The sequence below is a fragment of the Lepidochelys olivacea genome (genome assembly GCF_965140295.1).
Source record: "Lepidochelys olivacea isolate rLepOli2 genome assembly, chromosome: 21".
Lineage (NCBI taxonomy): Eukaryota > Metazoa > Chordata > Testudines > Cheloniidae > Lepidochelys > Lepidochelys olivacea.
Window position 1 is genome coordinate 14,747,645 of NC_140431.1, and position 23,911 is coordinate 14,771,555.

At 56.1% G+C, this 23,911-nt stretch overlaps 1 protein-coding gene across 1 annotated transcript; it reads left to right on the forward strand.

Annotated features, from left to right (window-relative positions):
- Positions 1-1,021: 1,021 nt before the first annotated feature.
- On the forward strand, positions 1,022-18,537 carry PTPN7 (protein tyrosine phosphatase non-receptor type 7). The gene is made up of 10 exons (XM_084611394.1): positions 1,022-1,177; positions 5,011-5,245; positions 6,042-6,225; positions 6,944-7,028; positions 7,379-7,455; positions 12,500-12,637; positions 13,787-13,897; positions 14,925-15,082; positions 16,155-16,268; positions 17,869-18,537. The coding sequence occupies exons 2-10, from the start codon at positions 5,115-5,117 to the stop codon at positions 17,960-17,962; spliced, it is 1,092 nt and encodes a 363-aa protein (XP_084467520.1). The 5' UTR covers positions 1,022-1,177; positions 5,011-5,114; the 3' UTR covers positions 17,963-18,537.
- Positions 18,538-23,911: the final 5,374 nt, after the last annotated feature.

The following is a 23,911-nucleotide window of genomic DNA, read 5'->3' on the forward strand; positions in this document are numbered from 1 at the left end:
TCCGTGGAAGCAGAATTGGAAGGGAGCCCTGGGGGGCTGTGAACACAACTGGGGATTCAGAGCTGGGAGGAGACAGAAAGCTCCTGGTTAGAGGGAAGATGCGTGGCAAGGAGGGGATGAGGCTGGGCTCGAGTGATCGCCTCACCCCAGACCACTGTTCCCTCTAAGCTGTGTGTGTGCACACAGATCCTAAACCCCACGCACATGGTGAAACACCGCACGCACAAAAATGTGCACAGAAGAAATTTTTCATGCACAGGGCCTGTCAAAAATTAGAGGGATCATTGCCCCATACCTGGGCGCCGGGCTTAGAGACATTTCGCTGCCGTGTTTGGCCTGGGCAGGCCGGGCGCTGATGGAACTGAGCACTCGGGAATCCTCCTCAGGGAATGCAAAGACCCTCGCTGGCTGCAGACTCTCCCTGGGGGCAGGAGAGCAGTGCCTGGAGCGGGGGCACGGCATGTTCCCCCTTTTCTGCCCAGAAATGATGGCCATGGGCAGCACTCAACGGGAGTCAGAGGCAGATGGGGAAGGGGGATCCCCTGCAGACCAGGCCGGGGAGCACTGGCTGGGAACAGCCCTGCGGGGACTCTGGAGCACAGTGGGAGGGTTGTGTAGGGCCAGACAGATCATCGTGCAGCAGGTATTGGCCAGGTGAACCCCCCTCCCACCCACCGGGGAGGGGGCAGCACCACAGCATGGGGAGCAGGAAACTTCCCTAGACCCAAAGTCTCTTTCTGCTTATTGCCCTTGCCCCCCTGCCCTCTGCCTCATGCCCCCTTGGGGATCCCTGCCTCTTTGTTCTGTTGCCTAGGCCAGCCACAGCTGCAGCGAGTGGCCTCCGTATGCCTCTGGCAGCATGTCCTGCCCTGGCAGGCAGAGGGGTGGGCAGGGCCTGGCCCCACCTGAGCCCCGTAGGGAGCTCGCCGGGTAGGGGTGGGGGTGTGCCTGCCTTGCAGAGGCCGGATGGAGTGGAGCTGCGGAGCGTGTGGCCGGTATGTGCGTGGGCGGCAGGCAGGGTGGGGGGAGAAGCGGGGAGAGGAAGCTGCAGAGGCAACAGAGTCTCCTTGATAAGCAGTTTCCTGAACACTTTCGAACCCTGGCGCCCGACCCACTGGTGCACCACTCGCAGCCCTAGTGCTGAGGAGCCGCGGGGCCGGCCCGCTCGGGGCCCCAGGTAAGCGCCCGGAGTGATCCTGGACTCGCCTGCGGAGATGGGGCAGCCAGGGCCCCGAGCTGGGGATGGGTGGGCAGCAGGTCCCGGGCACCTCTGGGCTGCAGCTGTGTGCAGAGATGATGTGTGGGGCGGGTCTGTGCCTTGGTGGCTTCCCGTGGAGCAGGGCAGCACAGATACCATGGGGATGGGCACAGGATTAGGACCTGGACTGCAGCGCCAGGCGGAGGCTATGGTGGGGCCTGTCCCGACATGGCGCCCGGGTTCGCCGTGCATGGCACCAGCCGGGTGCTCCTAGCTCAGTGTATCTGGAGATGGCTGAGGGGCTGCGTTGCCATTAGGAGGCTAGTGCCCTTTACCCAGTGATCACACTCCAAGGCTGGACTCCTCTGGGGGCACCCACCCCGGCCTGCCAGTGGGGTTCCTCACACAGGCCTTGGCGGGAGGAGTGGGGAAGGCAGGAATGGCTGGGATGCCAGAACTCAGCCCCTCCCTCCCTTAGCCAAAACAGGTGCACCTGGGGTATGTCACGCAGGGGAACTCCTCCTGTCTCCCTGGGGCCGTTCAGCCAGGCACGGACCCTCTGGCATGGGGCTGGGTATAAACCTGGCAGGGCTGGGTTCCACATTCCACCACAGCATGGTGAGCCACCCTGGCCCCCTCCACAACAGATGGGTACCAGCCATCACCCCATGAGGCCTGGGCACTGTTAGGATCTGGGTTCGGCTTGGTGCGTGATCCCCAGCTGCCCATGTGCAGAACCTCATCCCCACACTTTGGGACACAGCCTGCTCCAAACCCCATCCCTCTGGGCTGTCCTGCCCTCTAGGCCCCCTTGCTATAGGGAGGTGCCAAGGTCTAGTCCCGCCAACCTGGCCTTGACTTCGTCTTTAATACCAAGAGCGGGGTGCCTGGGGGAGAGGCTCATAGTGAGGCCTGGAGATGGTGGGTCAGATCTAGACTAGCTTGCTAGTTATTCTGAAACTGGCTCCAAAGGAGGATCTGAGCCCATGAAGAGGCTTTACCCAGGCCCAGCCAAGTGGGGCCTCTGGACCCCGCCCCGTGAGAGCCAGAAGGGGCTGCAGGACCCATGGGAATTGGATGGAGAAGGAGAAATATAGACCCCCCACCTCTGATCCTAGCCCCCCAACCTCTGTTCCATACTCCATCTCTCTCCCTCCTGATTCCCCATTGCTGGCTCCTCAGTATTTCGGATCACATGAGGTTGATAGGCAGCCCCCAGCCTTGGGCTGGCTAGTCCCGAACCCAGCAGACTGGGGAAGTAGCAGAGCGACACGTTTTTGTCTGCACAGGAGAGCTGCACCAGGCTAGCTTAGGACTCTCTCCAACCAGGTTAGTGTAACCCCTGTGTGGACGCTCAGATTTCAGGCTAAAAGCAGTGGCTTGCAGTTTGGCTTCAACAGCTTCCCACTCAGCAGAACCTACATTGACCTAAGCCTAGTTAAAGTGGAATAAGCCTGTCCACACAGCCTAGCGCACTGCTCTAACAAAACCGGCCTAAAACCTGATTTAAGTTCAGCTGGTGCAGCTTTCCCTTAGCCAGGGCCCGAGAGCCCGCGCCAGAGCCCGCTTCATTCGCTCCGTCAAAATGGCGGAAAGAAGGAAGCTTGTCCACATGAGAACGTCACTCTGGTTTCATGCAAGTTTCCCCTCTCGCTCCCCTTAGGGGAAGCCTGGAGTGTCTCTTTTGGGGCCATAGAAGTTACTCCACTGACACTTTAATTATAGGTTTCGGAGTGGTAGCCGTGTTAGTCTGTATCAGCAAAAAGCCCACGAAAGCTTGTGCCCAAATAAATGTGTTAGTCTCTGAGGTGCCACAAGGACTCCTCGTTGTTTTTGCTTAATTATAGGTGCGGCTTTAGAGCCAATAGTGAAACCTGTGTCAAAGACTACACAGATGCTCAAATGTCGGGTTTCCACTAGGCTGATTTCGGTCGAGCTTAGGTCAGCTGCACGCAGGTTTAATCTAAACCCAAACAAGCTGCTTTTAAACTGAAATTGGAGCCCACGCAGGGGGTTGCATTAGCTGAAGTGTCTCGGTTTAAAAGCCAGTCTGTGACTTTGTCCACACACACAAACATCCTGCTGTCGCTCTCCCAGGCGAATGAAAGGGTGGGGTCAGCTGTGCCGGTACAAAGGGGTTTGTCCTGGTGTAAAGGGGTTTACACCGGGATTGCTTATCCCATACAAGAAGGGGAATAAGGCGCCTTTATCCCAGTGTAATGGTGTCTGGTGCGATCGGTGTAGCTAACAAATGCCTCCCGACACAGCCGACATGGCTATACCAGCATAAAACCTGGGTGCAGAGAAGGCCTGAGTTAAACCAGTGCAATTTCCCAGGCACCAAGGCAAGGAAGCAGGGGAGGATCCATCTCCTTGGCCCTTTCCAGCCTGCTGGCACGTCCCCGCTCTCCCTGTGTTTGGCCTCTGGTGCCAGCCCCCACAAGTCTCAACCCTCCCAGAAGCTGGGCAGCAGGGGTGAGCCCGGGCCCTCCAAGGCTGGACCCTCCGCAGCCGGCGGCCATGCCAGTTGCACCCCGCTGCCCCAGCCAATCAGCCTCGGCGGCCCGCCGTCTTGCTCAACTGCATGGTTAAGCCAGCTTCCTCCAACGGTTGGTGAGGGGGCGGTGGCGGGGAGGGGGCGGGGGATCTCTCTGAGCCGGTGCCCTCGCTCCTCAGAGCTCCCGTGTCAGCCCGGAGGACGGATCCCCGTGGCGCTGGAGAGCCTGGCCCGTAGGGCTGTGCTGCCCAAGGCAGAGAAGCCGCACCAGCCCTGCCCATTGCTCAGGAAGCAGAGTGCCAGGGAACGGTCGCTCCCGCTGCTTGCTTACAGCCTTATGCCTCCCCATTGCCTTTACCCCTCTTCTCCCCACCCCAGTCCGTTCCTACCCCTCTATCCTTCTCCTTCCCCGCCCTCCTGATGGCAGGGGGCAGGGAAGTGGCACTGCCCTGGCCCCCGCTAGCATAGTCCCACCTGCAGCTTCACAGAGAGCCCCGATCCCTGGCTGGGGTCACTCGTTCAGCTCTGTTGGCCTGGCTGGAGCGACTGCAACTTACCCCACCGGAGGAGCTGGCCCGGTGGGGGCGTGGGGTGGGGCGGTCACTAGGCTAGTAATACAAAGGGGCAGACAAATCATTGCCGGAAGCTGAACGGGGGAGTGTGGGACTAGCCCGAGCCGTAAGCCACTGCAGCGGGAGGAGGGAAGGCCTGGCCGTAGGAAGGGGCAGGGGTCCGTGAGGGGATATGGCCGTGGGGCACTGGGGGGCTGACGGCGTAGGGCAGTGAGGAGTGTCACTCTCTGGCTAGCTCGGGGGCAGGGTTTGGGGACGGTAGGCGGGGGCAGGAGCGACGCGTGGCTCCACCTGGAGGGGCAACTGCGAGCGGCATCGGGAGCATGGGGGCGGAAAGGCTGCTGCAGCACCTTGCGGAAGCTGTGACCCCGGGGGCGGAGGCTGCAGCGGGGCCATGCCGGCACCGTGCCCGCCAGGTCAGAGGCTGCAGCTGGGCTGTGCCGGCACCATGTGCCCCCCATGCTCTGGGGGCTACAGATCTGCTCTAGCAGGAACCAGCCAAAGGACTTAGGCCAGAGTTTTCAGCTGAGTTTGGGACCTGTTCCTGGGAGTCCAGCTCCATCCCCTGGGCCTGATTGCCAGGAGCGCTGTGGGCTGAGATGCTCTGCTCTCTGGACTGGGCTGACGCTGGGCCACTTGCCCGCTGGCTATCCAGGCTGCACTGGCCGGCCCCAGAGAGGAGCAGGGGGCCTTGCTGCGCCCCTGCTGGCAGCTGAGCGGGTGCCGTGCTTTGTGTTTTCCAGACGCCTTTCCCCCCATGGCTCATTGATCCGCTCTGAGCCTTGGCCCTCTGGGATCCGTTTGCACCCTCCGCGCCTCAGGGTGAGGGCTCTGCTGCTGGCACAGCATGGTCCAGGACTGCGCGGCATGCTCTGGAGTTCATAGCGCCAGTCTGCCAGGCCGGGCAGCCCGGGGAGCGATGGACGAGGTCGGCACGCCCGGCCCCTCTGCTAGGAGACATGTACGGCTGCAGGAGAGGTGAGCAGCAGCCAGGCCCCGATGGGCCTCCCGGGCCACATCCGGGGCAGGGGGCTCTGAGCACAGCGCACAGGTCGTCAGCAGGCAGCCTCGGGGAGGGAGAGAGCCTCTTGCTGCTCTGAGCCGCCAGCCGGCCCCAGAGGGAGAAAGGCCCTGGATTTAGCCCCCAGTCAGGCCTAGGGACCCCCAGCAAATGCGTCCCAGCTGGGCTCAGCATGGGGAGAGAAGTGGCATCCCTGGGGATCCAACGCCCAAGCCGCAGGGCTGCGGGGCACTGGTGCCGGCCTGCAGGAAGGGTGGGGTGCTGCCGTCTGCACCCACCACGGCCAAGTGTGGCCGTGGTTTGTGCCCATTTTATACCCAAAGCAACAGCAGCATGGCTCTTATGTGCGGGTGCCCAGTCTGTTGGTAGGGGGCTGCGGGGCCCGGAGCAGGAGCTGCTGGGGGCCAGTAGGGCTGGGGCCTGCTCCAGGCTGGGTTGCAGGTGAATTGCCTGACTCTAATCCAGGGCCTTGGAGAGTCACACGTGGGTCCCAGATGGCAGTAAGGCGCTCCTCCCGCTCCTCCCGCCCCCCGCCCCAGAGCCTGGGCGGCACCTCCCCTCACATATCCTTGGGGATCCCTGCTCTGCCCCCATGGCATCCTCCCATTAGAGCCCCATAGCTCCACCTGGCACAGTGTCCTCTGCAGAGCTCTGCCCACCGCAGACTGGCACCCCCATGCCTATTGACTCAGCCTGCGGGCCAGGTGGGCGGGGGGCCACAGCTTCATCTTGACAAGCCGCTTTGCCTTGCAGGAGAGGCTCCAATGTGTCTCTGGTGCTGGACATGAGCTCGCTGGCGAGTGTGGAGCCGATCCGCTCCGTCTGCACCCCCCGGGACATCACGCTGCGGTTCCTCAGGACGTCCAGCCACGTCCTGACCAGCGTGGAGCTGCAGCAGCGAGCCAGGAACCTGGCACAGCTCCAGGAGGAGTTCTCGGTGAGACGCTGGCGCCATCCTTCGCCCGCCCCTCCCAGTCTCATCAGGGTGCCCCCCTGCCCACGGTCAGGCCGCTCCCCTCCCACCAGTCCTCCCGAGGGCACTCTGTCAGCCTGGTGTTCAGTACCACACAGGGGAGGGCACTAGTTCTACCCTGCCCGGGGCCGGGAGTGACTGGGCATCCCCGCCTCTGCAGAATGACCTAGGGGACTGAGCGTGGGATTCTCCGGGGCATGGCCATCACCAGCTTCCTGGCAGCCTCAGCAGAGTGGGCCCTGCTGGCAGAGCTGTTCTCCTTCCCCAGGGAGGCAGGGCAATATGGGGGAAGCAGGCACAGTGCTCTCCTCAGCTGTGAATCTGGATCATTAGTATGGGTGGGAAGCGTTCTCTGCCCCCTGGGGTGTTTGTCTCTGCTCTCATTACCTGCCCATGCCATGCAGGTTGTGCCGGGGGTCTCCATCCCTGGGGCAGTGGGAGCAGGCATGGTGCCCAAGGCTTATGCTCAGGTGCCCCGGGCATTGGCTAGGAAGGGCCCTTCCGTAGCCTGGTCAGGAACGAACTCTGCCAATAAGCCCTTCTCAGGAGGGGCCAGAAAACGGGTCCCACCAGAACCCAGTCCTGCGGGCAGTTTCCTGGGGGCAGCAGGTGTCTCTCCAAGCCTGGCCCAACCAGAGTGGCAGCGAAGGGATTTCAGCCGCCATCTCCTTCCCCTTCGCAGAAAATCCCCCCCAACTTTGTCAACCCAGAGGAGCTGGACATCCCTGGACGGGCCGCCAAGGACAGATACAAAACCATCCTCCCCAGTACGTGCTGCTCCCTCCCGCTGTGTGTGTGTGGGTAAGCTAGTGCCCAGGGGCGTCCGGAGAAGGTTCTGCTTGGGAGTGCGCATCCTAAGACAGTGAGGGGTGCACCCTAAAAAGCATCCCCTGGGTTTCAGCCCAGCTGCCCCCTGTTTCTCCTAGACACCTGACGAGCGATGTTCAGCCCATGGTCACTGAGCTCTGAGCATACCTGCGGGTTCCTCGATGGATTTTGCCCCTTGGTGTGAGGGCTTGGGACTGAGCATGTTTGCAAGGGATGGGAGGCCAGGCCGAGGTCAGTACTGCCCTGCGGGCTCCACTGCTCTGGGGCTAATCCCGGCTCTGTCTCCTAGATCCCCACAGCCGCGTCTGCCTCAGGAGAGCTGGCAGCCAGGAGGAGCAGGACTACATCAATGCCAACTACATCCAGGTGAGTGATCTGCCCATCCTGAGACCCACAGAGCCACAGGAGCCGGAGTGCTCCATGAGCCCACAACTCCAGCCCTGGGAACCCAGCTGATCTGATCTGCAGGGCTGGGCTAGGAGACCTGGTGGAGCATTTGGGTGGGCAGGACGTGGTGTCCCCTGAGTCAGTTTGGACCTGCGTGCCAGGGGGTGTTGGCTGCCGGCATGAAACCTCTGATGGGTGCTTTGCATCCACTGTCACACAGCAGCAGACCTGGGGCTAGAGCTGCAGCCATTTCACTCCTGTTCCTTCCAGCGTCCTGCCCCGGCTGGCTCACCCCCAGTCCCTGCTGCAAGCCAATGCACAGGGCCCTTTGCTGCAGATCACCCGGGTGAAGAGACCAGCCCCCTGGCCAGTGCCACATGGCCCGCGGGATCATGCACGCCCCTCGCATCGGACCGTGAGGCAGCTGCATGGCCTCCAGGCGGGTACAGGCAGCCAGCCAGAGTCTGCCTGCAGGGCTGCCAACTCTCACGACGTTCGAGGCATCAGAAAGCCCTAGCTCCTGGGAGCCTGGGATTGTGTGGCAATCTCAGTGTTCATTTAAAAACACTTCCTAGCCTCCGTGGTTGCAGAGCAGAGCTAGAAAAGGTGACCCTAGAGGCTGCTAACCCAGGAGGGGAGCCAAAGATCCTGCCATGTGCTTGCTGTTTTCCTCTGCAAGCCAGTCTCATGGGGTTGGGCACCTGACTCGTGATTTTTAGATGACAGGGTCTGGTGATGTTGGATCCCGGGAGGAGTGAACGGGGCGCCGCCCCCGTCCCATGGGGACACTATGACATGGAGCAGTCGGCTGCCCTGAGTCTACAAAGGCACACGGGCTTAGCCTGACACTGCTTCCCCACTCTGGCTCACAGCAGCCTGTGCCCCAAAGAGGTAGCGTGACGTAATGGATAGAGCACGGGACTGGCACTCAGGAGACCCTGGATTCTATTCCAGGCGGTGCTGCTGGGGCTGGTCGCTTTGGGTTAGGTTCACAAAGGGATTTAGGCACCTAAGTCCAACATTCAGGTGATGCTGCTGCCTAACCTTGCAGGCCCATGCTTCGCCCAGGTGACATAGGCATGGCTCTGTCCTGATGCTGCGAGCAGCTCAGAGCACTGTGACAGGACTCTCAAGTGAAGCATTCCCCTGCCTAGCTTGCCAGCAGGGCTCCATCCCACCCCAGCTCTCCCACATCCCAGGTGACGGCCCCATCTACCAGGCTTTTACCTACAGTGGGGTGGAGGGAGGCTCTCCCTTTGCAGTTGGGCAGAAAAGGGCTGGCCTGGACGCCTGACTTGGGGCTGAGACTTCCCCTGGGCGGCAGGCACCTAGGAGTTAAGGCATTGCAATGCACCTTTGTGAAGCTAACCTTCCTCTGGCTCTGTGCCTCAGTTTCCCCATTTGTAAAATGGAGATCATGGTACTGACCTCCTTTGTAAAGTGCTTTGAGATTTGCTGATGATAAATGCAAGAGAAGAGCTGTGTATTATGATTAATGGGGGAATCCCAGCTCTTTTGAGGTGGTGACCCCTTGGGGTGGACTCTGGCATGGTCTGGCCTGCTCCAGGAATGAGGTGGGGAATCTCCATTGGGTGTGGGGGGAGGACTCAGAGAAGTGGGTGTCAAGTAGGAATTGTTTTATTCCACCTGTTTGATCCAGCCCAGCTAGGCAGTGACTGATGTGCTCCTTGGCCTGAGTGACATGAGTTGATGGATCTCCACCCATCTGGGATTAGGTCCCCAGAACTACCAGCTAAACCAATGCTAATTGGTGTCAGCGATAGGATCCGGGAAGTAGGGAGGTGTGTTTGCTGGTTGGGAGCAGTGTCTCTCTCTAGAACTCTGCTCCCAAAGGGAGGTTCAGCAGACGGAGTTTCCTACCCGGCAGACACACAGCACATTACTGTAACCCGGGGAACATAAACGGGGGAAAACGCGCCAGAACTTTACAGGAGGAAACCCTAATGCAGGAACGCCCTCTGTGCAGTGCGATTTCATACTGATTTGGTGGCTGTGCCCTCTGGTGGTCAGAGGAGGTATTACACCCCCCACACATCCGCGTTGACAGGGTTGTGAAACGTTTCCCATAGGAGCCAACATTTGAAAGCAACAAACAGAGACTTATGGGGTGGGGTGGGGGGTGGGAGAATAAGGGTCAGTTTGTGATCCCCACTGAAACACACCAGGATCAGTTAACTTGGGGGGCGAAAAGAGAGGAGGGTAAAGGTTTAATTAGCACCTCAACGAGGTGAGTGCTCAGTTCACAGCAGCCCCAACCCCACACAGAGCACTTCGGGAACTCATCCCTTGGGTGAATCTGAATGGATTTGCTACCGAGTGAGAGAGGGATTGGAATAATAACACTTAGCAGGTCTCCTCTTCCCAGAGCTTCACAAATACTAATTCAGCATCATCACCCGTGTGGGCCAGATGGGTAAATTGAGGCACAGAGCAGTTAGGTGACTTGCCCAAGGGTCATAGAGCACATCAGTGCCAGAGTCGAGCTTAGCTTAGAGGACTCCTGACTCCCAGCCTTGTGGTTAGGCCACAGGCACCAAGCCTGAGTCTCTTGTAAGGTTGCAAGCCTCATTGATGCAGCTGTCTGAACACAGGCCGCAGCTGGTAAGGCCTCAAAAGGCGTTCAATGGGGCAGTCCAACTGTCTGCGAGACAGAGAGTTGGCTGCGTTTATGTCAGAGCTTGACCCAGCGTAACGCTGCATTGCCGTGTGAAAATGCGTCACGTCACAGGTACATAGCAGTCATGCCATCCGAGTGTGAGATCCCTGCCCAGCCCATATGTGGGTGCACACGTGTGCACACACACACACACTGCCCTTGTGCATACCCTCTCCTTGCACACTTACACATATTTCCATATCTGGATTCTGCACACACAAATGGACACACACACACGTTTCCATATTTGATTTCGGGGTTTCACAAAACCCACTGTACGTCATTTCAGCTTACGCCACTATATAAAAATAGCTGTAACCTAGCAGGGAACTGGCTAAGTTGTCTCATATTTGAATATCTGGCAGGGCACGATCTTTTTTAAAGATCTCTCCAACACATCTGATGACACATCAACCCCCACATGGAAATGAGCCTATTTCCAGATGAGATTTCATGGTGAAAACTCTTTCTGCAGCAAGTAGTTGGTGGGGACAAGAACTCACCTTGGCCAGACCCCCAGGACCTTCGCTGGTTGTCTCCTGTGAGCTGCCAACCTCTGTCCCCTAAAGGATGAATTCTCTACACTTCTCTGACAGAACAGCGCCCTGCAACTCAGCACTGTCAGCGGGTCAGAAAGGGCAAATCCTAGCAGAGAACCCCTCACCCTAGCCGGCAGCTGTGAGGGCGAGAGGCAGTGGATGGACATAGGTCCTAGGGGTAGTAAATCTGGGGCAGAGTCTCTTTTGCAGCCTGCATCCCCATCAGGCAGAGGTGCTGAGTGCACACAGTGGCATCCAGGAGCTGTGGGTGCTCAGTGTCTCTGAAAAGTGAACCTGGGGTCCCCGAAATGGAGATCCTCAAACCCGCTGCAGGCCTGGGTCACACCGGGAACCAGCGGTAGTGTCAGGGCTGGAGCCAACATCTCTCCTGGGCCGGCTGCACCATGCCAAGTGTCCTCTGCAGCCCCTTAGCCTACAGCAAAGAGAGCCCCTTACCCTGCTCACTACCAGCATCTCCCTGCTCCCAAAGCTCAGGGTCCAATGACATAGCTCACAGTTTGCTGAGTGGACGAAAGACTTTCCCCAGCCAGCGCCTGACGGAGCACATTCTTCTCACTGGGATGTGAGGAAAAGGCAGCTTCCTCCCCTGCCTCAGCCAGTGTTCAGTCTAGCTTAGGGGGCAGTGCTGTCCAGTGGGTAGAGCACTGACCTTGGTCTCAGGAGATCTGGGTTTTTTTCCTTGGCTTGCTGGGTGACCTTGGGCAAATCTCAATGCTTCACTTTTCCCGCCTGAGACGTCAGGATCATGACTCTCATTTCCTATCGGATCTGAAGCTGAGAAGAATGTGGGGTTATTATTGGTGGGGCATCTTCCAAGTGCCCCTCAGGCCTCTGTCCCATGTGACCTCTGCCAGCCCAGTGTGTTGGGCTGCTGAGCTCACTCCTGTGTGAAGCCCCACTGCACTATTAATATTGCTAACTTATGAACTATTAAATGCCCTGTGATGGGGGCCAGGTTCTAGTGTAGAGGTGCAGAGCTATTAGACCGATTCACCCTGACAGCTAGATCAGGGAAGTCTCAGTGCAGGATTATAAAAGTCTGGAAATGTCTCTAAAACAAAACAAGGCTAAGGGAAGGGAAGGGATGGGGGGTCCTACAGGGAGAGCGCCAAAACACAATCAGCTCTTCAGGAGTTCATCCTAAAATAAAGGGAGGAGACAGGCACAAGCCATTTGCTTCTATCATCATCATGATCATTCTTCCCACTCTATCAGGTGCATAAGGCAGAGGTCAAACAGCGCCAGTCATCCCTAGCCTGGGCTCCTTTATCCAGGTCTTCTATATGTAATAATGCAGCTTCAGTCATTGTCATGCTACAGAGTGTGCCTTAGGTGGGCCCCTCCATCTCTTGCTCTGGGTGCCCAAGCCTAATATTGGGCATTCTTAAAAGACATTCCAAATATGTCCCTCTCTTTGCCTTACTACTTACACTGTTGTAGGTAGCTGTGCCCATTCGAGGGCCTCCTCGTTGCTAATTCTCTCCGTTCATTGGACTTTGCAGACTCCACGCAGACACCTGCATTGCAAGCTGTTCGGGTTGTATTCGATGGACTTACGATTTTGCCAGCTCTCTGCTCCAGTGCAGAGGCTGGTTAGGACGGTGTTTCTACAGAGCTTAAGTTATCATGATTAGCAAAACTACTACCAATCTTCCATATCCACCACAACCCCCACCACAACCAGGGCGCTGTTCTGTTTATTGGCCGAGAGACACAGAGATTCCTGGCTGTTGTCCCTGCAATGCAGCTCGTACCTAGCCCTCTCTCCCCTTTCTGTCCCTCCTAGGGCTATGCAGGGCATGCACGAGAGTACATCGCCACGCAGGGGCCCATGCTGAACACGGTGGTGGATTTCTGGCAGATGGTGTGGCAGGAGGGCGCGCCGCTTATCGTCATGATCACCAAGCTCAAGGAAGGCAAAGAGGTACGGTCCGGGCTGGCTTCGCCCCTGCTGGCTGTACGGTATGGGAGACAGGTGGCATTTAGTCACAGCCCAGAGCTGGTGGCAGTGCGGGCTACAGCTAATGCCTGACGCGGGAGACCGTACACAGAATGAGGACGAATCAAAACGGCTGTGAAATTGGAGCTTTTCACACATGGGGCCTGACTGTCCTCTCACGTACACCAGCTGTACACTGGAATGACACCTTTGGCCCCAGTGAGTCACTCCTGATTTACACTGGGGTGAGTGAGAGGGGATCGGGCCCAGTGGGGTTACTACTGGCTCACACCGGGGTAAGTGTGGGGGACGGACTTGGGCCCAGTGGGGTTACTCCTGACTCACACTGGGGTGCGTGAGAGGGGACTCGAGCCCTGTGACCGTACACTTTGAGCTGCACTTACCGACCCTACCCTGCATCCCCGGTCACGCAGGCTCTCCGCAAAGGGCTCTCTGGGAAGCCGGCTTGCTGGTGAGCTAGTGGGATAAGGAGGCTTAGGGCAGCTGGCAGGAGAGGGAGCAGGGCTGGCAGCAAGCTGAGCCGCTAGCATTCCCCGGGCCTGGCTCTGGGAAGACGCTTAGCCAGCCGGCACAGCCACGGTCCGAGGCAGCTGGCACCATGAATGCCGACTAGGGGACAGTGGCCTGTTTGCCCTAGCCGGCCCCGGGTCCTGGCTGGTTCTGCTGATTCCAGGGCCTTGGCCCTGTTCCGGCTGAACCAGCCTAGACACCATCCAGCCGTCTCGCCAACTTCTGCCCCTGCCCCACTCCAGCCGCTGCTGCTGATTTCCAGGTGTCCTCTGCCTCCCTGCCCTGCGGCTTCTCTCCCAGCCATTGCCTCGTTGGGCAGGAGGTGGGATGGCACAGTCGTGGCCGCCTGGGGGGAGCACTGCCAGGCAGGGGGGGCCCTGCACAGAGGCTGCTGCTGGGCCTGGTACCGACGAGGGCAGGAAGGGACATGCAGGAGGCTGGAAGATGGGGGCAGGGACGGCGATATGACCCTGTTCATCATGTGTCCCCATGCTCAGCACTGCCCCCTGCTGCCCCCGTGAGCCATGGTGCCAGCCGCGATCAGCCCCTTAGCGGGTGCCCTTGGCCTCTCCCTCGCCGTGAATCCCTGCCTTCCACTTCCAGAAATGCGTCCATTACTGGCCTGAAAAGGAAGCCATCTACGGCCCGTTCACCATCCGTCTTCAGGGGGTGAGCGAGTGTGCAGAGTACACAGTCCGGGATCTCACCCTCCAGGTGGGTCGGAGCCCCCCGAGCCCAAGACGGAGGGGGGAATGGGGAGTGTGGCGGTGGGGATCTGGGGATTGAGCAGCAGTGACATATGTAATGTATAAGTGGGTAAAAGAATCTGTCCCAGAAGGGAGGGGGAGGGGTTTTGAGGGGGTCTCTCCTCTCCCTGTCTGGAGAAGGAGTTCACCGGCAGAGCTCCTCTTTGGCCTTAATTCCCAGCCCAGCACCAGCCCTCTCCCCACAAGTGGCCAGAGTTAAGGGGAGAGCTCCGGATCCCCAGCCCCTACCCACTCCCTGCTCTCAGTGACGCTGGTGCAATCCGGGGTTTTGCCAGTGAATCGAATGGAATTGGTGTAAATCTGAAATCAGTGGAGTGAGTCCAGATTTACCCTGGTGTAATGGAGAGGAGAGTTTGGGCCATAGCACTTTGGGGTTGAATTTCCTTTGGCAAGTGCACAGCCTGTCAGGGCAGAGGGAGGGGGGCAGGGGCTGAGGATCCCGCCGGGTGAAGCCTCAGGAAAGACCTGCCTGTGTGCATTGTTGGCGATGTCCCCATTAGCCCTGACCCCACTGGCTCTGCCGCAGTCAGACCTTGCTGTCCTTAGTGCTGTCCTTAGCTCCAGTGTCTGGGTCCCTGTCTTTGGGAACAGGAGTCCCCCGGGTCTGGAAGGGCAGTGCTCACACTGTATCCATCCGCATGCCATTCAGATCAAGAACTTAGAGTCAAAGAGGGATTGGACATTTACATGGCTAGCAAGACTAACTAGTGTGTGAGTTAATGCAGACAAAGAGTATTGGAACCGAGAGAAACCCTGGTGCCCGGGGCTTCATCCAGGCTCTAGCTATTAGAGATCAGGAGGAGACCTTATCCCACATCTGCCTGCTCTGGGGTTCTTGCCCCTTCCTCTGAAGCAGCAGTTGCTGGCTACTGTTGGAGCCCGGACACTGGCCCGGATGGGCCTGGGGTCTGACCCAGCCTGGCCAGGCCATGTTCCTATGTTCTTGTTTCTCTTTAACTCCGGTGGCTGGGAAGCTCGAAGGTGAATGTCGCCCAGTGAAGCACGTCTTCTTCCCCTCCTGGCCCGACCAGCAGGCCCCCGAGTCGGCCAAGCCCCTGCTGCACCTAGTGTCAGAGGTGGAGCAGATCCTGCAGGCTGCAGCCAGCATGGGGCCCGTGGTCGTTCACTGCAGGTGAGAGCCTTCCCTGAACCCCAGCTTGGGAGGAGGGGTGTGGAGTCTGCTTCCGCCTGAATGAACAGTGGGGTGGGCTGGCAGAGGTGGCGAGGGGAGCTTTGGCCACCCGGCCGAGCCACTTGTAGGGGAGGAGCATGTGGCAGGAGCCTGCCCTCTTTCCCATTGCTCTCCTTGATGCACCCGCGGGTGTGAACGTTGGTTGGGAGTCTCTTCTGCTCCCTTCGGTTCTGGGTGCAGCGGGTTGGCTTCCCGGCAGGACTCTGGGAACCGAGACACATGCAATGGGCTGAGGGCCATGAGCTATCCTGCTGGTTTCCCCATGGATCCCTCCCTAGGCGGGTGACCTCCCCACAGAGCTTCCACGCCCACTCACTAACTCACCACATTACTGCTGAACGAATCCTGGGCCGGTGGAAGGTGTCATGCTGCCAGCCCTGGAGAATGAGGTTCTCGTCATCCCCAGAAGAGAGACAGCCTAGGCTGGACAGGCTTCCACCCCCTTCTTCCAGAGCCTTCAGGGAAGTCGCCACAGCCTAGTCAGCTTTTGGCCCTTCAAGCTCCATGGCCAATTCATCAGCTGGCCTCTCTGGGTGGGAGGATGGCCTGGGAATTGGGAGACCCAGGTTTGAGTCCTGGCTCTGCTACAGACTCCCAGTGTGACCTTGGGTCAGTCACTTTAGCTCAGCGCCTAACTTCCGTTGACATCAATGGAAATCTGGGCCAGAGCCTCCCTGTGTCTCGGTTCCCCACCAGTACCTTGAGGGTAAAAGCACTGCCCTGCCTCCCAGGAGTCTGAGATTGTGAGGGGCTCAAATACTGCAGTGATGGGGGGCCCTAGACCCAAGCGAGACAGGTAGCTGATCCTGGAGACAAGGGACCAGCTGTGATGTGGACAAAAGCAAGGACCATAAGGAACTAGCCTCAGGCAGCTGATCAATCCACAGACATGACCGACCTGGGTCAGGAGGGAGCTGGAGACAAAAGGGTTTGTGCACCGTCCATTGAGCTTTCCAGTGTCCCGTATCACCCACCCAGCTTCAGTTTGATCTGCCTTCTGTGTCCCATTCAGTGCAGGGATTGGTCGGACGGGCTGCTTTATTGCTACCAGGATTGGATGCCAACAGCTGAAGGCCAAAGGAGAGGTGGATATCCTGGGGATAGTGTGCCAGCTCCGGATAGACAGGTACGTACAGAGTGACAGCAAGGGGCCTGGGCCACCTAGGCATGAGCAGTGGGGCACAGCTGGGACGAAGTGCTTGGTGGTCCCAAAGCACTTGGGAGCTAGCTCTAGATGTAGAGAAGCAAGTGCAGGTGGGGGGATTGCCCTCGCATTAAGGGGGTCTGTGAGAGAAGCAGAGAAGGATTCGGAGCGGGGAAGTGGGATGGGATGGTTTTATACAAACACTGCAGGAGAACAGGAAGAGAACTCCAAGGAAATGATGCTCTCCCTCCTGCACAGCAAAGCTGCCTTTGGATCAGCTGCCCTACTGGCCAGGAAGGAAGCGACGGGTTTGAAAACAGAGCAATTCATTCCGGTCGGTGTCTCGCCGGGTCCTGCCAGTGGCAAGCCTGGTCTCCTCAAATGAAAACCACTTTCCATTGACTTTCCTACTGAGGTAGCTAGACCCAATGTCATTGGGACCACATTACTGGCCAGGCTTTTAAAAGAACCCAGCATCAAAATACGTGGCCAGGTTTGCAGAACAACCCGCCGGGGCATATAGAAAACCTGACTCTAACTGTGATCACAGAGCAAAAACTCACCCAAACTGCCTATCCTGCATTAAGCAGGATGTTCCACTAATGGATCTGACCTGCCTCTAGCCATATAATCATCCTCAAAGCACCGGGAATTGTCTCCAAAGCACAGCCCCGGACGTGTCAGCAGATCCTTGGCATTTCACCCCACCCACCTGGGCGTTCTATACATGGGATGGCCTCTGTGAGACAGAGCTCAGGGCAGCCCTTGCCACTAGGCCAGACAAGAAGCTATTTGGGCTACCACAGTCAGGGACAATGGACCTTAGGGACTTCAAGGTGTGAGGTTGTAGTCGAGTGACTGCTTTAGAGCTCCACAAAGAGATGCTCACTTATTTACACAAAACCGAAGAAGATCCCCTTTCAGGAGGGTCTAGTGCAACCCTTTCACCATCCTCTCAGGGCTTGTCCATTGGGAGGGCCCCACGTCCCCTGCTGGCTTTCCCAGGACACATTGCATCCAGGGATAGCCGAGATGCAGTCTGCTCTAGCTCCCCGCAACCTGAAAGAATTTCACTTGAATTCTGACTTTCTGCACTCCACCACCCCGCATGGAAGGTCCGATCATTATGGTCCAGTTCTAGGTATCAAGGGTTTAAGGCTGTGAGTTTATTTTTCATGTGGCCGCCAAACAGAGCATTCAGATCCCATGTCTGAACACTGCTGTCTGCACTTAGATGCTGAAAAGCAGTATTTACTTGTACCAGTAAGAATCTAGGGCCAGATACTGAGCCCGGTTACAGCAGGGGGATCCTGACTTCAGTGGAGTTACTCCACATTTGTACCAATGGAAAATCAGCAGAATCTGTCCTTTAATCCAGGCCAAGAACCGCCTGCTAAGGCTTCCAAATCCCCAATGCTGCTTAGAGAATTCCAGGTCAGCAAGGTCGTGTTTCACTGTCGTCATTTGGGAACAGCAGGCAGGGCTGGAATGCCCACGCAGCTGAGAGTTCTCCAAGGAATTATTCGATCAGGCGGCTGCAGTTTAATTAAACCTTACAACTGACCATCTTTTCTTCTTCCAGAGGTGGAATGATTCAGACCAGTGAACAGTACCAATTTCTCCACCACACGCTGGCTGTGTATGCGTCACAGCTCCCTGAGACGACAGGCCCGTAATAATCCCAGCCGTCTGCTGGGCTCTGACTTGCCCCGGGGCGCTCTGAAGTCTCCAGCGTCTGAGCCAACAGTAGAGCTACCAGGAGAGGGCTCCAGCTAGCCCTGGCTCCTTTCTGCTTACATCATGCCACCATGGCAGCATGGGAGGAACTGCGGCACCCTTGAACGGCCGTGGCAAACCCGCCCTGAATCACGCTAATTACCTCACGGCATCTTGTAATTGGGGTAATTAATTAGAGCTGCTTAGAAGCGCCCCAACAAACAGCAATGCGTTGCTAGCACAGGTTGGGTTGTGGGCAGGTTTGAACAATGAGAGGGCTCCAAGCGGGTTTTTGTTGGTGCCATTTGCTATGAGCGTGAGGCCAATTTCACTGATGGAAAAGGGCTTTTGCTTTCTAAACCTGTGGCATTCTAGCCCCGAATTGACCAGCAAACTGTGCTAAGGACCTGGATATACACTAGGAGTTGGAGCATGGTGTGCATTTGAACCCTCCAACTAGTTACATCAAGTGCGGACTGGAGCTGGTTACATTACATTGCAAATAAATAGCACCCTTGATTCCTTTGTGAGTAAACGTTGATTCACAGGAGTGACTTTGCTCTTTGGAACGGCCTGGAGAGTTGATGTGAAATAATTTGAGTCCCAGGGTCCTTGCTAATTGCTCACTTTGACGATTTACTGTTCACAGTGTGTGGCCGGTCACCTGGGGGGGTGGGGGGAGGGAGTGAGCATTGCAGAGCTCACCTGGCCTCTGCTTCATATGTTCAAACCTCGGGAATTTGCAGCAAGGTACTAGGGAAATGGATGCCACGTAGTAGGAGAGCCAGAAAGGAAGGGATTCACCAATATAGTGCTTGGGCACTCAAGTGATCTCTCACCATCTCCCTTGCGAATTCCCGTAGGCAAGGGACTGTGCAGGTTCCTCCCAGAGACTTCCACTCCCATGGGGTGCCCCAGGGCTTTTGCAGAGTGCCTTCCACACCCCCAAATTGCCACGCCTCTGGCGGTGTTCATCTCAGGGGGCCTGCCGGAGAGTTTATGCCAGGAGAGAAGCAACCTGGGGCATGCTCCTGGGGACACAGGTCCTGACCCAGATCAAACTGTCAGAGACTAAAACTTGATGCCTATTCAACGGCTGATGTGAACTCAGGTGGGGAGTCTCTCTCCACAGCCCAAAACCACAAGTGTCACTGACCGTCTGAAAAGAGGCTCCAAGAAGTGAATGGCCATGGAGATCAAACTCCCTTCTCAACTCTAGAGGTCGCCTGTGGACAGGGGGAGGTACACTGGAAGAGTGCCCTGCTGCTGCCCATGCTGTACCTGCCCTGGGAATACGCAGATCTCCAGCGCCCTGGGCTGTCAAAACAGCATTTTTAATTGTTTGCATGGCACGCAGCACACTGGGGTTCTGGTCCATGATGAGGGAGCCTCGGTGCTACCGTAATACACCTAATAATGTACAGCACCTAGCACAATGGGGTCTGGTCCATGACTAGAGTTCCTAGGCACTACGACAACAAAAATAATAATACTTTCATTAGCATTAAATTCTCAAAAGGAAAGAAGATCTCGCTCCAGGGCTGTTTGGGTGCAGGTCATATTTGGGTTTAATAAAGCAAGGCTCGCTTCCTGCAGTAGGCATTCCTGGGGAATGAGGATGTGTGTGGGGTCCCTGACCCTGCTGATACAGCACTGCAGGCCTTCTCCACCCCTGATCCCGACCTCCGTGTTGTGTAGCCTCATCCTCCCCGGCAGCACTATCCCGCTTGCCCAGCACACCTTGTGCTGAGCTAAGGAGCTGCCTCCAGAGCAGTTCCCAGGCGTGCATAGGGGGAAGGCTTTGGAACGGCTTTCACGGCTTGCATGACCACAGAAGTTTTTTATTTCTGCTTAATCTTGCTGGTTCTAAGCAGCAAATTCAATGGGTCTTCAAGGACAGCTCAGGGAGCATTTTGGTCATAAAAATAGCCAGTACTACAGAAATTTTCATGTATCACTGAATCCTGTCATTCCTCATTAGCTCGTCCCACATGTGCGTGCCAATGCTCTTGCTAGAGTGTTTGCCAGGGAAATTATGATAACAGAGGATATAATATTATTTGCAGTGTTTCTGTAGCTGTGTTGGTCCCAGGATATTAGAGAGACAAGGTGGGTGGGGTAATATCTTTTATTGGACTAACTTCTGCTGGTGAAAGAGACCAACTTTCGAGCTTCTTCCGGTCACAGACCTGACAACGAGCTTGGTGTAGCTCCAGAGCTTGTATTTTTCTTTCACCAGCAGAAGTTGGTTCAATAAGAGATATTAGCTCACCCTCCTTGTCTCCCTGATATAATATTATGTCAATTTCTCGGTTTGTATCATCACGTCCTTGGAGGCAGAGAAGAGTAAAAACCGTATCAGTTCTTTGTAAACAACTTTTGAACGAAAGAGAGAGTCAGCCAGTCACTTCAGCCCTGGAGAGGATAGTCAGCCATTTGAGCCTCTCTGGTTAAATGGCTCTGCGTAGCTATTAAAATCGAAAGTGCCATCAGCACTGTTGGGTCCGGGTTATTTCCTATCCCGTAGCAGGCTACACCTCACACAGAACGGACATTGTCATGTGGACTGTTGCAAGAGATGGCAGTTGTCTGTAACTGTTGTTATGGACTCAGAAGAAGTGTCGGGCTGATCTGTGAGCTAAGCCAATACCAGAAGTTGGATGGTGAATTTAAATGGTTTCTTCTGTGTGTTTGTTTGTTCCTGGTGTGGATTCTAATATTAACACCCTCTTCACAAACACAACCTTATGAAAGCCCAGAAGCTTGTTGAATATTACTCTCCGCTTGCTATGTGTCCTAACAACTGCGCTCTGTGACTGGAAGAGAGATGAAAAAGCCTTGGTTTAATGTACCTTTCACTTAAGATGTGTTTAACAAGGGTTGTCTCTGTAATGGACCATTTCCTTCAGTGTGAGAGACAAATCTCACAGAAACCTCTCCTTCGTCTGGTTGGTTTGGGAGTGGAAATGGCTCAGGAACAGGAGTTCCCTGGAGATCCTGGGTCATTTTTCTTTTGAGTCAGGCCAGAAATACTGTAAAAACAGTCCCGCTGTGCTCTTGGGATGGTTCTGCTTCTGGTTCCAGGCTCTGCAGAGGGACGTGAAACTAGAGGTATGCTTGTTTGAAGGCAGGTTGAGCGTGGGGTGGACGTTGAGTCTGGTTCAGAGGTTAAGGACAACGCTCACTGTATCCATATCCAACTGACTGTCCGTGGCCATGAAAAGAATGTGATCTTTCCATGGCAGTGTCATGGCATGTGATTTCACCACAGGGCTGGAGCAAGAGCACAAATATCAGAAATAAAAGCAAAGAGGACACAGCAAAATACATAGAATCATGGAATCATAGAATCATGGAAGATTAGGGTTGGAAGGGACCTCAGGAGGTCATCTAGTCCAACCCCCTGCTCAAAGCAGGACCAACCCCAACTAAATCATCCCAGCCAGGGCTTTGTCAAGATGGGCCTTAAAAACCTCTAAGGATGGAGATTCCACCACCTCTCTAGGTAACGCATTCCAGTGCTTCACCACCCTCCTACTGAAATAATGTTTCCTGATGTAAGCAGTGTCAGGATGAGCTCCACCCTGACATCTGGTGGTGAGGTGTGGCAAGTTGTGGAAAAGAACTTCAGGGGCCGATCTCATTTGCATAGGCACACCCACCACGCCTAGAATGAGACCATAGCTGCCCAAATGGTCACTTTGGCTGCTGTGGGATCCCCAGTGTCTCTGTTATTGGGGCAGGAAGAATAAATTGTTATTACCCTGATTATGGGAACTTTGCTTGGAACTGTACGTGGCCTTTTGTTATGATGGAGGGATTCACCATCAACTAAGTAGCACTCGCTAGGCAAGGGTCATGGGTTCCAAAACTGTGTGAATGGAGAGAGGCTGGGGACAAGTATTAATACTTGGTGGCATGGGTCCCTTGGTGAGGGCCTTACATGCTGATTGCACTTCGTCCTCTCTCCACTGTGGAATATCAGAGCTAATTTTGATTTCATTAGAAGTCTAGTTATAGGCTGCTGAGCTCACTTTGGGCTGACAGTGCACCAGCACTGGGGCTCCCCTACTATAAGCTGAATTCACCTAAGAGCTGAAATCACTGAGTGTTGTGTTAAGTAGTGGGGGAGCCTGAAGATATATTGTGGAGCAGTTTGCGGGGACGGCTGGTGAAGCAGTTCGACGCGGAGCAGTGTGTGGATGGCAGGAGCTGCTTGTGGGCCGTGGAGCTGAGCGAAGGAGTTCGTGGGGCGGCTGGCGGAGCGGAGCAGAGCGCAGCTGAGCGAAGGAGTTCGTGGGGTGGCTGGTGGAGCGGAGCGCAGCTGAGCGAAGGAGTTCGTGGGGTGGCTGGTGGAGCGGAGCGCCGCTATGGGGCGGTCAGCTTCAGATCATGTAAGGTGCCTCTTACCCCTGTCCCATTTCCACCCAGGTTGGGAGGTAAAGCTCCACAGATAAACTTTCGAACTCTGGGGCCGCCCTGACCAGGGACAGAGACTTTTGGGGCATTGGACTTTTGGGACTTCTGGTGATTTGGGGTTGCTGGACTCAAGAACCAAAGGGAAAAGGGCATGCCCCAATTTGCCTGGGGTGGGGTTGTTTTTGCTCATGGGTTGTGTTATGAATCCTGTTGGTGGTGTTTCCCCAACATAATGCCACATTGTTTCTCTCTGTTATTAAAAGACTTTTGCTACACTCAGACTATGTGCTTGCGAGAGGGGAAGTATTGCCTCTTGGAGGCGCCCAGCGGGGGTGGTATATATTTGTCCCAGGTCACTGGGTGGGGGCTCGAGCCGGTTTGCATTGTGTTATTGGAATGAAACCCCTAGATATTGAACCTGGCCCTTGTTGCTGCCAACTCTGATGGGCAGAAGGGTTACACTAATATCCAACCTAGACCTCCCCCACTGCAACTTGAGACCATTGCTTCTTGTTCTGTCATCTGGTACCATTGAGATCAGCCGAGCTCCATCCTCTTTGGAACCCCCCTTCAGGTAATTGAAGGCTGCTATCAAATCCTGCCTCATTCTTCTCTTCTGCAGACTAAACAAGCCCAGTTCCCTCAGCCTCTCCTTGTAAGTCATGTGCCCCAGCCCCCTGATCATTTTCGTTGCTCTCCACTGGACTCTCTCCAATTTGTCCACATCCCTTCTGCAGTGCGGGGGACCAAAACTGGACGCAATACTCCAGATGTGGCCTCACCAGTGCCAAATAGAGGGGAAGAATCACTTCCCTCAATCTGCTGGCAATGCTCCTACTAATGCAGCCCAATTGCCATTAGCCTCCTTGGCAACCAGGGCACATTGCTGACTCGTATCCAGCTTCCAATCCACTGTAATCCCCAGGTCCTTTTCTGCAGAACTGCTGCTTAGCCAGTTGGTTCCCAGCCTGTAGCAGTGCACGGGATTCTTCCGTCCTAAGTGCAGGACTCTGCACTTGTCCTTGTTGAACCTCATCAGATTTCTTTTGGCCCAATCCTCCAATTTGTCTAGGTCACTCTGGACTCTATCCCTTGCATTGGTGCCTTTTAATTTATTTTTTTCCCCATGTTTCTGCCAGAGTGAAAGTCTCTGAAACCAGAAGTGCAGGCTTCATTCACTAAGAGTTATCACTTAATGGTTGAGGAAGCAGGGTCCCTTCTAGGCCATCTCCTTTCTCTGAGGAGGGACTGTAAGAGCCGGTGAGAGCAACCATGCAAAAACCTTCCATTGCCACTTGGTTCTGCTGCTGACCCACCTTGACAGTGGACAAGCCCCTTCATCTGTAAAGAAGACTCAGTCTACACTATGGCTGCTACAAGACACAGCTATGGAGCTGCAGCTGGAATGTAGATGCTTCCTGCATTGACAGGAGGGCTTTTCCCCATCCATTAACCCACCTCTCCAAGAGACGGGAGCTAGCCTGCTGGAA

What these genes read in the sequence shown, in the direction of transcription:
- PTPN7 (XM_084611394.1), top strand. Translation starts at nt 5,115, where the DNA reads ATGGTCCAGGACTGCGCGGCATGCTCTGGAGTTCATAGCGCCAGTCTG. An exon ending in AGCTCAAGGAAGGCAAAGAG is followed by an intron (nt 12,638 to 13,786) that starts GTACGGTCCGGG and finishes TTCCACTTCCAG; the next exon opens with AAATGCGTCCATTACTGGCC. An exon ending in TCCGGGATCTCACCCTCCAG is followed by an intron (nt 13,898 to 14,924) that starts GTGGGTCGGAGC and finishes GTGGCTGGGAAG; the next exon opens with CTCGAAGGTGAATGTCGCCC.